This window comes from Aegilops tauschii, chromosome 4 (genome assembly GCF_002575655.3).
Source record: "Aegilops tauschii subsp. strangulata cultivar AL8/78 chromosome 4, Aet v6.0, whole genome shotgun sequence".
In the NCBI taxonomy this organism is placed as follows: Eukaryota; Viridiplantae; Streptophyta; class Magnoliopsida; order Poales; family Poaceae; genus Aegilops; species Aegilops tauschii.
Window position 1 is genome coordinate 464,965,260 of NC_053038.3, and position 17,728 is coordinate 464,982,987.

Here is a 17,728-nt window from a genome sequence, read left to right on the forward strand (position 1 = left end):
AGCCAGAACCTGGCCGTAAGCAGACTCATGCCTCGCTGGTAACACAAAACTTCCACATTAGATTTTCCTTTTCTTTTTTGATTACCCGGCTCTGCATCCACGTTAGATTATTTCTGGCACATACGAAATTTATTTGATTCTTATGTGAATAGTTGGATCTGTACTCTCTTTGTAAACAAATATAAAATGTTTTAGATCAAAGTTTTAAAAATATTTTTTAAGAATGTGTTGCAGTCCAAGGTGAAAGAACATGCGGTGCCCCATGTTTGGTTTTGGTAATTGATGACAATCTCTATGTACTAATGGTTGCCTTGAGTTATATTTGAAGGATTTGTCCATAGACATTTCTTGAAGTCCATGTATTGGTTTCAAGGAGTTTATGTGGTGACCAAGGTGTTATTAAGGAATTATCCAAAGATTGGTCATGTGAGAGTTGAGCTTATTGCAAGCATGTCTTGAAGAAGAAGATTGTGTGATCATTCATGTTTACCTTCAAGACATCATCCAAATGAAGAGAGTTGGAAAGAGTCAAGGTTGATCAAGACTAAGTCAAGAGTGAATCAAGCTGATCAACACACAAAGCGCATAAGATGTACCGAGGGATCAAGCGATCCCATGGTATGGTAAGCATTGTCAATTACGCCTTGTGTACTAACCCATGGTCTTCGTGAGTGTTCTATGTGGGGTTAGGTACGTGTTCATGGGCTTGCGTCAAGAGGAAGATATCACTCAACCCATGGAGAGGATGACATCAAGTGGTGATCGTCATCAACATTGTCGTGTGCAAGTTCAAGTGGAGCATCACGAAGAGATCAAGTGCTTGAAGCTTGCCGTCCATTATGGTGACAATGGACTTGTGAAGATGTGCGGAAGGGTGGCTCACCCATAGTGGAGTATGGGGGAGCAATCAACTAGTCTTCATCGAGCCAACGCAATCAAGAAAGGTGGTCCATCTTGAGGGAGTCAAGATCGTCATCATCTAGCTCAAGTGGACCATGTGCAAGGCAAAGGTTTGCTCTTGATAGGTTTTCTATTTTACCGGTCTCATGATGGTAGTTGGGAGACCGGGTTATAGGATCGATTGACGTACTATCAAGGGGGGCTCTCGATGAGTAGCTTGATCGTATCGTTCATAGAGAGCTCAAACCATTGCATCCTTGCATCATCTTTATTGGTTCTTGTTTGGTTTTTCTCTTTGTGAGTTTTGGAGCTTATGGTCATCTTGATGACAAACTCGAGTTCATCGAAAGCGGAGTTCACTCACATCTTCTATGATGTTTTCGATGTTGGAAGGTTATGCCGGTTTTTCTCGGTTGGAGGTTTCACTCCTCTATTTTGTTGGCATACCTTCCCTGCCTCTTCTTACTATAACCAGTCGCTGTTTTGATGCTACTCGTCGTCTTGTATCCAACAAGCTTGAGTTTGCTCAATTCGGAGCTCATATGCGGAAGTTATGGCAGTTTTGGTTTCCCGTGGAGTATACTTGTTTTCGTGGAAGTGGCTTTAGGATGGTCCCAGCGGTAGTACCGCTTAGGGGTCACAAGCGGCAGTACCGCTCCGCAGTGGTAGTACCAATGGTGGGTCCTCAACAGTAGTACCGCTACGGTACCAGGCCCCTACCGCGTCGACTCGAGGGGTCATTTTTCGTGTCGGATAGTGCGGTACTTCGCAGCGGCAGTACCGCTCACGAGCGGTAGTACCTCCCAACCACCGCGGCAGTACCGCTCGGGTCTGTCACTCTCCTGCCCTCCAGACTCCACGGTAGTACCGCCCGGGGGAGCGGTAGTACCGCTGTGATCAGCGGTAGTACCGCTGCCTCCTGCGGTAGTACCGCCCTCTGCGGGGCTGTTTTGGGGGTAACGGTTGGATTGTTCCCCCTACTATATAAGGGGGTCTTCTTCCCCATTCTACCTTATCTCTTGAGCTCGTGTTCTTCCCCCATTGTTGACCTTCTTCGAGCTTGCTAACTCTCAATCCCTCCATGGATTCTTGCTAGTTTTTGAGGGAAAAGAGAGAGGAGATCTAGATCCACATTTCCACCAATCACTTTCTCCTCTATGTGAGGGGAACCCCTTGGATCTAGATCTTGGAGTTCTTGGTGTTCTCCTTCTTGTTCTTCCTCTCTTTTTCCTCCCTAGCATTAGTTGCTTCGGTGGGATTTGAGAGAGAAGGACTTGGGCACTCCGTGTGCCCTTGCCATTGCATTTGGTGCATCGGTTTGAGTTCTCCACGGTGATACGTGGAAGTTACAAGTTGAGAAGCTTATTACTCTTGGGTGCTTGGTGCCCTTGAGCTTGTTCCTCTTGGGTGCTTGGGGCGCCCTAGACGGTTGGTGGTGTTCGGAGCTCAATCATTGTGGTGTAAAGCTCCGGGCAAGCGTCGGGGTCTCCAATTAGGTTGTGGAGATCGCCCCGAGCAATTTGACAGGTACCGGTGACCGCCCCCAAGGGTTGCCAAAGTGTACGGGTTCGGTGACCGCCCTCAAGGGTTGCCATTTGTACGGGTTCGATGACCGCCCTCAAGGGTCCCTTAGTGGAATCACGGCATCTTGCATTGTGCGAGGGCGTGAGGAGATTACGGTGGCCCTAGTGGCTTCTTGGGGAGCATTGTGCCTCCACACCGCTCCAAACGGAGATTAGCATCCGCAAGGGTGTGAACTTCGGGATACATCGTCGTCTCCGCGTGCCTCGGTTATCTCTTACCCGAGCCCTTTACTTATGCACTTTACCTTGTGATAGCCATATTGTTTCTTGTCATATATCTTGCTATCACCTAAATAGTTTTTCTTGCTTAGCATAAGTTGTTGGTGCACATAGGTGAGCCTAGTTGTTGTAGGTTTTGTGCTTGACAAATTAACCGCTAGGTTTATTCCGCATTTGTTCAAGCCTCAACCGTAATTATTTTAAAGCGCCTATTCACCCCCCCCCCCCCTCTAGGCGACATTCACGATCTTTCACAAGGGCATCTTCAACACCGACCCTCAAATCGAACATTGTATCTGTCTGTGGACCATCCAATCCTGTCCGCATACATTTCAAACGGGATTTCAACAAACCGGACGAATCACATGCAAACCGGATGATTTTCATATGAACTGGAGCGCATTCATTACATATTCGATATTTTTTATTAAAAAACGACCAGACCTAAACCTAGCCTATGGCGCCGCCCGTCATTCACGTCCTTTTAGTTCCCTTCCGGCAATCGTCGGATCCATCTCCTCGTCTCCATGAGTGACGATGATGAGACCCGTGAAGTGAAGGTGCGGCCGTCGGCGAGGAAGAGTAGGACATGGGAAACGGGCCAGGCCGTCATAGAACTTGAGGCCCCGCCGCGCCCCGTGCACTACTCCTCGTCGGATCCATGACATGTATGTCACTGATGGACGTGAGGTCAACGATGGACATGGACGGGAAGGCACGCTCCTTGTGCCACCGACGACAATGATAGTTCGTTGGCGGTGCGTAGGACGCGCGGCTGGCGGCGTTCTCGTCTGCGATCGCCTGTGGCGCCAGCGATGCCTATGCGTCCGGCGGCATATCGACCACGTCGCGAGTGGTGGCATGAGCGCGGGAGGCCTCGTAGACGCCTGCTGTCAACGACGAAGTTGGGGGGGTCGCCGCAACGGCTTCCTCGCTCGCGGAGGAAGAGGTTGTACCCTTGCTTCTCTTGCGCCTGCCGGGACGCCGACTTCTCCTCTGTTATGGTGGCATTGAAGTGCGCTTGCGCTTGCTCCATCGTCAAGCCGTCATGGCCGCCGCGAGCGTCGGCACCGGCGCTAAGTCCTCGTCGGAGCTCATCTCCATTGTGGGGTCGACGTCCATGACCCCCGGATAGCTGGCCGACATCTCGACCTCTATTCTCTTAGCACGGTGGCTCTGCCAGGCGGCCACCTCGAGCTTCTGCTCCATCGAGAGGCTCTCCCACAACGCGTTCCCACTCGCAGTCATGGCGGATGTGTTCTACGGGAGGATGTGGAGCGGACTTGGTGCGGTGTAGTTTGAGCCAGGAGTGGTCACCTTTAAATAGCGGATGCTAGTGAGGCCAAGCATCCGGGTGTGTCAATGTGCGGACGCCGGAGTTGATTTCGCCGGCGTGCCTATTTAATGGCGGCAGATGGATGGGTGAGCAACCCGTCTGAATGCGGTGGATATCCATCCCGTCCCGTCCAGTAACGTCTCTCGGGCATTGAATAGGCATGGATACCGGAGACGCGGCACGGGCGCCGCTCTCGGTCGCATCAATGCCGGCGCTAGTGAGAGGTCACGTCTGTTATATTCTGGGTCGGTGTCAATGCGAAACTGCTGCTCTAGAGTGGTATGGATGCGGGCAACCGCTTCGGGCAGGAAAGTGTGCGGACGAGGGAGATTGTTTTGGTGAGCCAGAGTTGTAGGAACAGGGTGTGCTAGCAGTCCGGACGCCCGCAAGCCCCCTCCCTGGTTTGCTTTAGGTTTGTGGGAAAAAGGACGTTCGAACCGGCCAGGAGACGGATACATGACCGTGTTGGATGGCAAAACACGCCCGGACCGTATAGTCCGGACGGATGCGTGCGGTTTGAGGGTCCACGTTTAATATGCCCAAACTCTTGAAAAATATTCTTTTGCATTTTCTTACTATTCAACGAAACGAAGATTGATGCAAACACAATCTGAATCAACTGAGCATGACATTGTAGTGATTTTTTTTTTCTTATTCGTGTATTTATGGAATCATGCGAATCACACTAAGATCCCTAAAGCTTTGATTGTAATTTTGCTTTTACGTATGGCCGTGGTTGTAAGGTCATGTGATTCTTAATATATGGCATTAAGCCTTTTCCAAAAAAAGAAGTTAAGATCACCTAATTTCATAATTTTTTTGTTATTTTCTCTCGAAAGGGCCCAAGGCCAAATATTAAGTTTATGGGTCCTTCCTAACACATTTGCATAGAAAAATAATAATAGCACTTAAATCTTTGGGTATGTCGAAGTCTTCTTCCTCCTGTATCCATCAGCGGCGTGTCGTGAGCATAGCTCGATGCCTCTCTCGGCTTTCGCCTCAAAGAAGCAAACTTTTTTAAAACTCATAAGCTTGTAGAAGCAGCGTCAGGGAAGTCGTTGATCTAGACTAGAAGATGCCGGCGGCCACGATCTACGAATCAAATCGGTGCCCCAGAGAAGAAAATGCCGATAAGGACCTGTAGGAATTTCGTAGACTACGAAAGTCGTCTGAATCCAGATGAATCCACCACGAAATCTAAGCCAACCGAATCCCAGAAGACAAATCAAAGACACGGCTCAACACGCCCTTCGTCGGGATAAACATATGAACGGACCAGGGGGACCTTATTCCTAAATTAGGACTAACAAACATGCCGCTGCATGATAGGTGCGGGTCTGATGTCGAGCTCGTCGCCATCCAGGACCATGCATCGATGCCCTCTTCTCCGATGATCTGGCCAAGTTGGGCCTCTGTTGAAGATCGCCGCGCTGGATATGTGACCCTGCGACCACCGCCGGCTTCACCAACGCCGCCATCGAGCATCGCCTGCCAACAACCGCAATTCGACCACTCATTAGCGTCGTCGTCCTGTAGCAGCTCACCAGCTCCTCCGTGTCGAGCTCCCATAGAGGGATCGAATCATGTGTGACGGCTAGGGTTTGATCGACAAAATAAATCTACGAAAATCCTTAGAAAACATCCAGAAAAGACAATTGCATACATTTGTCATTTTGAAATGTGCAATAAATACTTAGGCTCAAGAACAAACACGAACTATAATGATCTAGAGGCAATACAAACATCCATGGAGTAGGGCAACGTCAATGGCAAATCGATCAATACCCTCTCCACTCTGCCTACATATACGAGTTTATCACAGTTGCCAAGTTAAATCGAGCGTGTCATAACGCGCCGGCCGTCCGGCCAGCCAGCCACCGGAGCGTCCAGGTCCATCACCGTCGCCGGAACCAGATCAAGATCAGGCGAGCGGCGCCCTGGAGACGCGGACCTTGAGGCCGTGCGCCATGGAGAGGATGGTCATCATGCGGTACTTGACGGGGTGGCCCTCCACGAGCTCGAACCTGAAGAACCTGCACAGGATTGCCAGCGCCATCTTCATCTGCAGGTACGCCGAGTCCTTGCCGAGGCAAATCCGCGGCCCCGCCTGGAACGCCGTGAACTTGAACGGCGACGCGTTGCGGAAGGCGCCGTCGTCGCCGATCCACCGCTCCGGCCGGAAGCTGGCGGCGTCGGGGCCCCAGTTGTACTCCATCCGCCCCATGGAGTAGGGCACGTACGTCACCATCCCGCCGGCGCGCACCTTGGTGCCGTCCGGGAGCACGTCGTCCTCCGCGATGCCCTTGGGGTCCTGCGGCACCGCCGGGTACAGGCGCAGCGTCTCCGTCACGCACGCGTGGAGGTACACCAGCTTCCCGAGGCCGTCGTAGCTCAGGAACCCCGCGAACTGCGCCACGCGGGCAGCGAAGGCCTCGTCGGAGCCCTCGCCGTCGCCGCAGGGGACCAGAGCGACGCCATCCTCGCGGGCGCGCTCCGCCTCGAAGGCGGCCAGCTCGCGGCGGAGCTTCTCGGCCACGTCCGGGTGCGTCATGGCCATGTAGGTGAACCAGGACAGCGTCGTGGCCGTGGTGTCCCGCCCGGCGATCACGAAGTTGAGCACCACGTCGCGGAGGCCCTTGTCGTCCCCGAACAGACTGCCGCCGTCGTCGCCGCCGGCCTCGCCCAGCTCGATGAACCGCGACAGTATGTCGTGCTTGATCTGCGCGCCCAGTTAGTGTGTCAGTGATCCATGGCATCTACACAAACCAGCGACCGGGAGCTTGACGAATGACGATGACCACGCACGCACCTTCTCCTGCTTGCCGCTGGCCCGGGCCTGCACGATCTCGGCCTTGCGCCGGCGGATGACGCTGTAGGTGAACTCGTCGACGAGCTTGATGCTCTGCTCCAGCAGCGCCTCCGAGCCGACGTGCAGGAACTTCTTCACGCGCCACAGCGGGTCGATGAACCGCAGCGTCACGATGATGTTGGCGGCGTCGAACGCCTGCGCGAAGCTGTTCTCCGGCAGCTCCGGCGACAGCGTGCCGATCTCGACTCCGAACCCCACTTTGCAGATCGAGTCCAGCGTCATCCTCATATACAGCTCCTGAATTCGCTCGCTCGCGTCAGAATCTTGAAATTTTGTCCAAGAAATCAACGTTCAGATGACCAAGGGAATGAGTTCAGTTACCTGCATGTCCACAACTTTGCCGGCCTTGCAAGCCTGGCTCAGTATGCTGGACAGCTTCAGGGAGTACTCCCTGAACACGATCGTGCTGAAGTCTCTCAAGTTCTTGGAAGCGAACTCGAAGCTCGCCGTCTTCCTCTGCTTCCTCCAGAGCTCGCCGTCGGCGTTGAATATGCCGTCGCCGAGCAGCACGTCCATGTAGGACCTGTACACCTCCCCCTACACATACAATTTCAGATTTCAGACATTTGTAACACTGTCAGTACCGATTATACTGAACCTTTACTGACATCTCGAGGATTGTTTCACCTTGGGGTAATTGTTGAAGTTGGTCTTGAGCACATGCTCGACGTTCACCGGGTCGGCGATGTAGGTGTAGGAGGTGAAGGGCATGTCGACGGTCACCGTCCGGTGCTTGGACAGGTACTCCACGAGCCAGTCGTGCATCCGGTAGTAGTTCCTCAGCTGCTCCAGCGTCGCGCCGATGACCGGCCATGACCTCGGCCCCTTCTGCTTCCTCAGGCTCCACCAGTGGACCAAGATCCACGAGAGGAACACGAGGAAGATGGCCATGAACTTGTGGAGCCCTGCCAGCGGGAAGAAGGCCGTCGTCGACGGCATGCCGCCGTGAGCTTCCTCCATGGGGCTGCTCATGAAGGGGGTTCAGTCTACAGGAGGATTAACTGTATGTAGCATTTGGATGGCTCGGTTAGGTAATATATTGGGCATTAGTGCTGCCGAGCACCAAACAATCTTGGTGTGGCCGAGAATTAAGATTGCCTCATCCACATGGTGTCCCTAACCTAACCCCCTGACTAGATGGAACCTACCGTTTGTGTCCTTTTTGTGATCTGCTGACCAAGAAAATACTGTACATGTAGGTGATGCATTTTTATTTTCTTTTGCGGGGGATGTAGGTGATGCATTTTTTTGACAATTAGCACTGTGATGATCTCATCTTCACAGTTGGAGCCATGGTTATGGTCCATCTGATCTTTAATGAACCCGCACTAACCAATAGTTTTTGAAGTCAAAAGCAGAGCAAGTTGAGAAATTTGGAATGAAGGGGTGTCAAGGGGTGCTCTGATGTTCTCCCTAAATGGAAAAAGCCTGAAAATCACAAAGATGGAAAATATTGTTGAAAGTTTCCCCCTTCTATATTAATTAGAATTTTTTAACAGGACCAAACAAATGAAATTTTTGATGAAAATGATCACCTTCTATTTATTGCTCCATCCGTTCCTAAATACAAGTCTTTGTAGAGGTTTCACTATGGACTACATATGGAGCAAAATGAGTGAATCTACTTCTAAAATGCATTTATATACATCCGTATGTGGTTCATAGTGAAATCTCTACAAAGACTTATATTTAGGAACGGAGGGAGTAGAAACTTGTAACAGGGAAAAAAAATCACAAACATTGGAAACCTTGCAGAGCATATGTGGAAGCATCTAATGCTGCCAAATAAATATGTTGCGCAGATCAGAACACTTCTATCCATATATGCTCTACTTAATAGTACTCCCTAACATTGCATTCCGAAACTTTCAAGCTGACCGTTTTCTGTTGGTACTACAGTAGCAGTTGCGGATGATGTACAACTAATGAAGATCACTTCAAATTTGACAAGGGTCAGATGAAGATAATTCATGTCTCCATGGCAAACAATGAAAGAATAACCAAACATTGTATTCCTACGACCTTCAAGTTGATAAGAATTGATTCCTATCAGCTGAGAATTGTGTGTAGGGCAGAGTTCACTACTAAGTCCTAATCCAGTATACTTTAAAGAAGATCATCACTTTGATAAATGACATGTATATACAATGGGAGTTCATGACAAACATGTCTCTATGCCAAACACTGAATGAATAGCCCAACATTGGTAAGATTTTCAAGTTGAGCACAATTGAAGTATGTGTAAGGCACAATTTCATTCCTAAATCCTAATCCATTGCTTGGAAGTACATCACTTGATAAATGACATGGTTAAAATTGGGGAATTCTTGTCAAACACTGGAAGAATTACCCGAAACCAAGACCAAGAGAGTATAGAAATAGAGCTCTCATGGATGATCTTGACTCTCTGCCACCCTCTTATTACAAAACACCGAGCAAACAAGAACATTTGCTGCAACAAACCTATCTGAACCAACGAATAAAGAATAAAAACCTAGAGGCTTTTGCTGTTGTCACCCTCCAGTGTAAGTCTGAAGAGAGCCCTCATTGCCTGCCTCTTCACTACCTTGCCATAGGTAGCCCTCCCAATCCTCACCACCTTGTCCTCAACCTCCAGCCGATTGCCGCAGCCATTGCCATTGTCGGCGCCCCTCAGCATTGCCCTCAGTACACTCTCGCTGCCACCGACCGCGCCGGCGACACTCTCTGCGATGACGGCCTCTCCGGGAACCTTCCTCCCCCATTTCCTCATCAACCTGCCATTGTCGAACAATGAAGAGTACGCGCTCCAGAATGATGCACGCACGAATGCCTTTCGCCTCTCCTTCACCATGGACTTCCTCATCTTGTCCTCAAGCCTCACCACCAGTGCTCCCATGTCTACTCCTCCATTAACCAGCTCGTTCTCTGATCTCACGTGCTCCTGCCTGAGAACGGCGTCCTCGGCTTCGAACCGACACCGGTCACACCGGCACTCGAACCCCCACGCCCTTGCCGCCTCCCGGCGCTTCCCCGCCGGGGTGAGCACGTCGAAGTAGGGGAACGTGACCTCCTCCCCGGCCTTGATGTCCCTCGAGGCGTGAACAATGGCGTGGTCCCCGACGTGGGTGCGCCGGGCATTGGGGTGGCAGGAGTGGTTTAGGAACGACGGCAAGATCCACAGCCCCACGCCGCAGTTGACGATGCCATTGCTGCCGAGAAGATTGGCAGACGGCGCGTCCTCCGTCAAGCAATTCACGTCGAGCACCTTCATGATCCTGTCCACATCGAGAGCCTCTCGTGTGCCAATGCCAGCCTCCGGTACGCCGTCGCTGAGATCCTCTGATTCTGGCTTGAACACTGCCATGTCCGGCAAGGCGAGCTCGTCTTCCTGCTCCTCGCCGGTGGACAGAGTATAGATCAAAGACGCCGTCCTCGGACACCTCTCCGCGGCGTCGAGCACCTTGTCTACGAAGTCTTTCCAGACCACCATCTTCTCGTCGCTGTCCGCCGCATCCGGGATCACCCCCCTCCCCGTCGCCACCGCCTTGGAGATCATCAGCGTGGCCCCCGCCTCAACGCCCTTCACCGCAAAGACCCCTCGGCCGCCGTGCGCGGACCGGCGCACCTCCACCGGGCCGACGTACTCCGCGAGGTCCGGGCACTTCCCGGAGAACCCGGCGAGGACCCAGTCCGACAGGTCCACCGCCCCGCTCCTGGCCTGCGCCTCGAGGCGCCTGCACTGCTCGAGCATCTCCCGCGCCTCGTCGGCGCCTCCGGCGCCCGCGGGGAGCGCCGCGCGGAGGCAGTCGGCGGCGAGCGCGTAGCGGCCGAGGCCGCGGAGGAGCGCGCCCTTGGCGAGCAGCGCGGCCGGGTGGGCCGGGTCGGCGGCGAGCGCGGCGTCGCAGTCGGCGAGCGCGCCGGGGCGGTCGCCGAGGCGCGCGCGGGCGTCGGCGCGGTGGGCGAGCGCGGAGCAGAGCACCCGGCGGTCCGCGGCGGCGGCGCCGTGGACGATGCGGGAGCAGACGGCGGCGTACCCCTCCCAGTCCTCCTTGAGCAGCAGCCGCGTCGCCCGGCTCCGCAGCTCCTGCAGCGACTCCTCGTCGAGGCCGTCCATGGCTGCGGCGGCCATCGCCGGGGCCGTGGTGGGTGGGCGGGCGGGCTTGCGCGAGGCCGACGCGGCCCTTTTTTGCCTGGGTTCGTTGGTGGGTAGCGACTGGCGAGTGAGCTGCGAGTGGTGGCGGCTACGTCGGGTTGTGCGCCTTTTGGATTGTAACGTTCGGATCTGGGGGGATGCGGTGGAGTGTGGAGTGGCAACGGCTACGAGCCGTCACTGTAGGTCAGGTGATTTTATTGCGGTCAACACAAAGGACTGACAGAATGGGTGGCTAGATTTAATACTCTGTGAAGCAACATGAAATTGCAAGGTTGTTTTCATGGAAAGTTACAAGTTTTTTTTCAGCGGGTATACAATGGAAAACTTGATGGTCTCGGAGGGGAGGGGGATTGAGTATACTACAAAAAAATATAGAAAATCGCAATTAAATTTAGAACAAAATTTTTTGGTCCCGATGGGGCTTGAACCCATGACCTTCCGTACATCGGACGGAAACTCTAACCAACTGAGCTACGGGACCACAACGATTAATCATATTATTAAGCAAATAAAAATTACAATCAAAGGGTTAGAAAAAATGATTGCGGCTCTTGATTAACACAATTCTGTTGCTAGCCATCTGATGATCTGACCCGCTGGCGTCTTGTACACGGCCGCCTATGATCTGGATAATCTCACCATTCACTTTTTTACGGGATGTGTAGGGAACCTGCATGTACACGAGTGGGGCATGCATGCAAATAAATTGAGTCCGGTGGGCTAACGATGTCAAGCTATCAGTATATTGTTAAACTGATGCATATGTGGCGCAAACGTTGGGGACTCGCACTCGCATGTACAGTACATGAGTGAGATGGGACTTCCGAACTCATGACAGAAACCCAAACGTCTTTCGAACTAGCGGAGGATGAAACCGAATGGCTGTAGACGGCCTTCGTTTGTCTCCACTGTAGTGGATCAGTTTCGATTTTAGGAGTCCGTTGCCCATAATTATAGGCATAAACAATCATCCATGAGAGGCCACCAACCAAATTAATATTTTTAGAAGCCTACTAGTAATTAAGAATTGTCTAGTAGGCTTCTAAAAAATATCTATGGTTGTGTTTTTAGTAGGGGCAGTTTATTCTAACTTATTCTAGAAACCAGCAAAAGAACCGGCCCGTAATCCTGTATGGGAGAGAGGCAGCCATGTGTTGGGGAGCGAACTCATGGGATTGCTTACATCTCCTCCGAAGTTACTGAGAGCGACTATTTTCCCGGCGACAAGTACTTCCTCGACGACATGTCTTCTTCGACAGACGCTACTGCAAAGTCATCTTCCTCCGTCACATCGTACATGTTTCTATCTCTTCTATTAGAGGTTATGTGTGGGTTACTAGTACCAGCAATCGATTTGCACGTTTTGTTTTGGTCTTACCTACCAAATTGTATGTCTAATTTGATTAGTACTTTGGTTGGGCCAATTATCATGTTTTATCTATCATATTACTGTGGCAAAGCATATGGAAAATCGCTCATATATCCAACATGTCTCAGCAGTAATAAATCTAAATCAACCAATACAAGACCCTCCAGTATCGATACATAGTACTACTATAGTACTACCATGTTCTTCACCATATAGTCTACCAATGTTTTGAAGATTTACAAAATAACCACGTCAGGCAAAGGTTCGTCTATCCCTCGACTCACGGTACTGACAACGACATTTTTTGTGTCCTCGGGGTTCTTAAAGTGCGCCAGTCTTGCTAGGACATCAACACATTCCGCGATTTCCTTCACCCTATCAACCAAGTCCGCAAGAAGTGTTGCGGTGACGGCCACATGCATCACTTGCAACAGAGCCGTGTTCTCTGCAAGCTCGCTTCTGAGGCTTTCCGCTGCTTTCACGGCTGTAGCCATGGTGATATTCACTGGAGACGGCACAGTCATTGTTCGAGTTGCCATTGCGAGATCCCTAAGCACCTTGGAGGAATGCAAGCTCATTTCGCCACATGTTTTTCGAACCTTACATGATAGCTCAGGGTTGGCTGCAGCAGGGCACTGATGGTCAACAAGGAAAAAGCATCAATTGTGGGTTGTTATTTCCTTTAGTTCGACTCGGCCGTGTTTTGAACATGAAATGGGGAATTTTAGGAGCTAGAGTTATACCTGGGTTTTTGAGGTTGTGATGACATATGAAGCAAGAGCCTCCATAGAAGACGCACATTGGCGACAAAGAGTTCCCAGCTTCTGGTATTGGCTCCATGGGTGTCGAAATCTGAACTGGCCATGACGAGGCTCCCATTTGGCAAAGGTGCACTGCAATTTGTACGTTTTTTACCCCAAGTAAGTACATCTCATTGATCAAGATCATTCGCTCAATTTTCGTTGTGAGGTTATCATATGATACTACTAGAATCATATGTGTTTTCAGATGTAGCTATCGAAAATTGATTGCAACCAGATTCCGACCAACATTTTGAGTCGTCAAAACTAGAATAAATATGAAAGCTACTCCCTCCGATCCAAATTAAGTGCCGTCACGGTTTTAAAAATGCAAAAGAACTTCTTAGCCACTAGATCCAAACGCCCCTTCCCCAACTTGTAACCCGCACCCTCTGTATCCAAGTCCCCTTTTGAGTGCCAACCCCTCTCTATGACATATTTTTCTTGTAATGGTATACTCGCCACCTCCACTCACTCACATGAGAATTAATAAACACTACAAAAGTAGTTGGACTAGATTGGCCTTTGTCCACGGTTGAACAATGCGGTATGTCGTACCATATTTCTATTTTTGAGAATCTAATACTACAAATATGTGTCTTTTTGGTCTTGGGCTGCTGTTGCCCACACTTGTATCCACCCAAGCGCCACTCTAGGAATGTATTACTTCTAGTTAGTTGGGTGGTGGTGGTATTTACCAAATTGAACATATAAGCCATTAGATTACTCTAAAATGAGGGTCACATTATAGTTGGTGTACCATAAAAAGTGTCTGGAGTATGCTTACCAAAGAGTCCTCAGTGGCCTTCGAATTAAGGACGCTCTTGTGCATTTGGGGGGAATCCTTTCCCCCAAAATTATTTGCAACACTGTTTTCGCCAAAGCAGTTGAATTCCATTCCTGCATATAGTTATATGTAGTCTTTAGTGTCTATAGAAGAAATGGCATATATACCCCCCCCTCCCAAGTGGATTTTGGTGTTAATGACGCAATCAAGGGGAATAATATTCTTATTGAGATATGTGTGATGTGAAAGTCTCCGGTATGATGAAAGATATTTTTGTTGACACCCATCCCCTCCCCCCCCCCCCCCCCACACACACACACCACCACCACCGCCAGCAACAAAAAGGTAAAAGAAGACGGTGCATGCGATAAGTTTGATTTCATTTCTTGAGGTTGAGTGGCTTTTGTCACGAGTCATAGGGGCAACGTACTATAAAGAGGGGTTTGATGGAACTCGTGTGAAAGGTAAATGTCAAACACTACATCCATTGTCACCAAAAATCCCTCCTATCCACTCATGTTCCGCTTGGCTTGAAACAAATAAGGTGTTACATTTGGAGGGTTCGGACATTGGTCCGAGGTGTACATGAGCCAAAATACCAAATCTGAAGTTAAGTCTAGAGGGTCCGCATTTTGGTTTGGACTTGCCATTTTTGCTTGAAGGCAACCCGCGATGTTGTCTGGTGTAGCTCTAAAAGTTCGGAGAATCTAGATTCCCAAATAAAAACTTTGTTCTAAGATCCAACCGAGCAAAACTTTGATCCCTCTCCGAGTTTTTCATCGTGTTGGCTGAGCTCGGACTTCGTGGCAGAAGTAAGTTTTGCTAGTGTGCCTCACCACCATGTAGGTTGCCAGCGGACCTAAGGTTGCATTTTACTTAGAGACACCTTTTTTAAGAGAGAATAGGTAGAGGCGAGAAATTCCCTTTGGTTCCTGGGTGTATATAAACTTGATATAGGATTTTTTTAAAGAGAAGTCAAAAAAAAGTTTAGAAGTTTCTTTAGAATAAACTTGACTTTCTTTTGCATTAGTATATAAATTTTCACGAATAAAAAATCAGCATTGACTTTAGAGAAAAAAAGGTTTGTTGCTATTATGAGTCACTAGTCACACTATTTTGGTCGTAATTTTTGTTTCTTCAAATGAAGTCAACGGGGTTTTTTCTTTTTGTGAAATTTTTCTACAAGTACAATGGACATTCAAATTTATTTCAAAAATATTTTCAGAATTTTTGACTTTTATTTAATTACTTTTTTTTTCATATAAGGTGTATATACACCCATAAACCAAACGTTTATGTCCAGGTAGAGGGGGATGTATCTCGTGCACCGGGGCAATTGGTGATGCTGGTGCGCAACTGGTCCTGGTCAGTTTTTTTTTCTCTCGATGACACATTTCAGATTTTTAATCAGGCCCACATCAAGCTGCATTTGTAAACTAGACAAGGCTCACGATAACAGTGGTTAAACCAGAATGTCGAAAAACTATAATTATGAACGAATGACGAATCTTTGTCATGGAATGTTGGAATACATCGGTCCGGTACCTATGGGGAGCGTACATTGATGTTCTGACCTGGCGTACGTGATGCGTTACCTTCAATGAACTGAGCGAGTTTGTCGAGGTTGCCGGAGGCGAGCTTGTGGACGTCCTCTCCGGCCCAGACGGGGAAGAGGAAGACGGTGGTGCAGAGGCAGATGAAGACGCCGACGGCTATGGTGTAGAACCGCTGGTGCGCGAGCTGGATGAGCTCCTCCACTCTGTAGCTCGACACGGCCACCAGACCGAAGGTCAGTATGAAGATGGTCACGCCGTAGTCGTACTTGGCCTTGATCTCCGGGATGAAGCGCAAGAACGTCGCCGCTGACGCTGCGTTGAATACCAATCCATCATGTATGCAAGGAGCATCATTAGGTAAAGGATATTACTAGCTACGAGTATACTAAGTTGTACTAAAATCAGCGACACTTATGTTAGAACGGAGGAAGTAATTAAAAAGAGAGTCTCAAAGGGTACTTAACCATGCACTCCCTCTGTCTTAAAATAAGTGACTGCAGTTACCTACGAAGAAGACGAGCACGGTGAGCACTATGGGCTCTCCCTGATCACCACAGCGTTCAGCTAATTCAGCTAACTGATGAGCTCCGACGGCGATGCAGCCAGCCACCAACGTCGCCAAGGCTCTGTTCAAGCCTTTACTCAGCGTGGCACCTGCCACGTTTTGGCGTCGGAGGGAGAGCACAATGCAATCACGTTTCAGACATCGCGAGCGTAATGTATGTGCTGGTACGATTGATCATACTACGCGCGTACCGACGGTGTACTCCATGACGACGACGACGGTGAGCACGGCCCATATCGCGGACACCCCGAGGCCGTTGAAGAGCGGCGTGACGAAGTAGACGACGGACACCAGCGCGAGCGCCAGGCCGACTTTGAGCGAGTGCGCCACCCGCCTCGGGTCCTCCCGCGCGGCGCCGCCCACCTTCCGGGCGAACCCGGCGGCGCGACGCCCGAGCCCGGCGAGAAGCGAGTGGAGCAGCAGCCCGCAGCTGGCGATGGTGCCCACCATCTCGCCGTCGCTCTCTCTGCCGTGATCAATATCCATGGCAGATGCAATGCAAGCTCAAGCGCGTACGGCGCTGCTAATTAAGTACAGTACCCTAGCACGCGCCTTTTGAGGCAGTGCGGCAGTTAGGCACTGGCGGACAAACACATGGCGCGCTCACATTCCTCCTAACCCATCCACCGCGCTACCCAAATCAGTCGCCAGGGGACACCACGACGGCGCTACGTACGAGCCGGCGTGCCCCCCCCTGCCGGTCGCCTCCGCTGGATACGGCCTCTCCGAGCGCGCGCCTCCGCCGGATCCGACCTCCTCAGGGCACGCCGCTGCCAGATACGACCTCGCCCCTGCGACCGTTCCTACGTGTTTTATTTGGGGGCCTGGGGAATGAATATCATGGACCCGATCTGCGTTCGCTGTGCTACTGCCTGCTGCTCGTGCGTGTGGAGCGCAACCATAGTGGTAGGAGCGTCTCCAGCCATTTGGCCCCGCAGCGCACCCAGCCATGATTCTTAGAATCGCGATTTTGTTTTACGATTCTACGACTTTACAATCCAAAGTAACCTTTTTGATTATACGATTTTAGTATCTAGAATAACGTTTTTACGATTCTGATAGTGAAGATTCTACGATTTGCGATCTTACCAACGGAGCTCCGATCAGATTCAGAATCACGATTCTGAGTCTTCTAACAACCTTGCACCTGGTGATGGGTTTTTGGCGTTTGCGCCGACGGTTTTCTCGATTTGGGGGTGATCGAATTCCTGGCCGCGCCCCCAGGTTTTGGCCCCCAAACGCATAAAAATTCAAACTTCACTTTGCCGCTGCCAAAAAATGACACAGTTCGGCGACCACCATGCCACAGGGTCGGCGAGCGAACATAGCCAAAGTCCGGCAATCAAAAGGGTAGGAACAATAGACATGGAGCTCATCAAACGGCAGGCTCCTCTACCGCAAGGCTGGCCGAGGTCGGCGTGTGCGCAGTTTCAGTGCTCTGGCTCGGCGTCGGCGTGGGCGCAGCTTCAGTGCTCGGGCTCGGCATCGGCGTGGGCATAGCTTCAGTGCTCGGGCTCGGCTTGGGCGTAGGGGCGGTGGTCGCCGCCGGTCCCGACATCTGGTTCAAGATGAGGCCGCGCTCCCCTGCTCGTCCATCGTCGATGTGTGT

General features: G+C 50.8%; 3 protein-coding genes and 1 non-coding gene across 4 annotated transcripts; all 4 read right to left on the bottom strand.

Annotated features, from left to right (window-relative positions):
* Positions 1-5,679: 5,679 nt before the first annotated feature.
* Positions 5,680-8,042, bottom strand: LOC109749609 (cytochrome P450 704B1). Its single transcript, XM_020308559.4, has 4 exons — positions 7,535-8,042; positions 7,229-7,444; positions 6,848-7,144; positions 5,680-6,757 (listed from the first exon to the last, which is right to left on the bottom strand). The coding sequence occupies exons 1-4, from the start codon at positions 7,877-7,879 to the stop codon at positions 5,960-5,962; spliced, it is 1,656 nt and encodes a 551-aa protein (XP_020164148.1). The 5' UTR covers positions 7,880-8,042; the 3' UTR covers positions 5,680-5,959.
* Positions 8,043-9,143: 1,101 nt separating this feature from the next.
* LOC109749607 (uncharacterized) lies at positions 9,144-11,060 on the bottom strand. Its single transcript, XM_020308557.4, has one exon. The coding sequence runs from the start codon at positions 11,016-11,018 to the stop codon at positions 9,402-9,404; it is 1,617 nt and encodes a 538-aa protein (XP_020164146.2). The 5' UTR covers positions 11,019-11,060; the 3' UTR covers positions 9,144-9,401.
* A 389-nt stretch (positions 11,061-11,449) lies between these two features.
* TRNAI-GAU (transfer RNA isoleucine (anticodon GAU)) lies at positions 11,450-11,523 on the bottom strand. The gene has a single exon. It is a non-coding gene; the product is annotated as a tRNA-Ile (tRNA).
* Positions 11,524-12,515: 992 nt separating this feature from the next.
* On the bottom strand, positions 12,516-16,732 carry LOC109749608 (aluminum-activated malate transporter 1). The gene is made up of 6 exons (XM_020308558.3): positions 16,311-16,732; positions 16,059-16,208; positions 15,594-15,866; positions 13,999-14,111; positions 13,155-13,304; positions 12,516-13,046 (listed from the first exon to the last, which is right to left on the bottom strand). The coding sequence occupies exons 1-6, from the start codon at positions 16,603-16,605 to the stop codon at positions 12,648-12,650; spliced, it is 1,380 nt and encodes a 459-aa protein (XP_020164147.1). The 5' UTR covers positions 16,606-16,732; the 3' UTR covers positions 12,516-12,647.
* Positions 16,733-17,728: the final 996 nt, after the last annotated feature.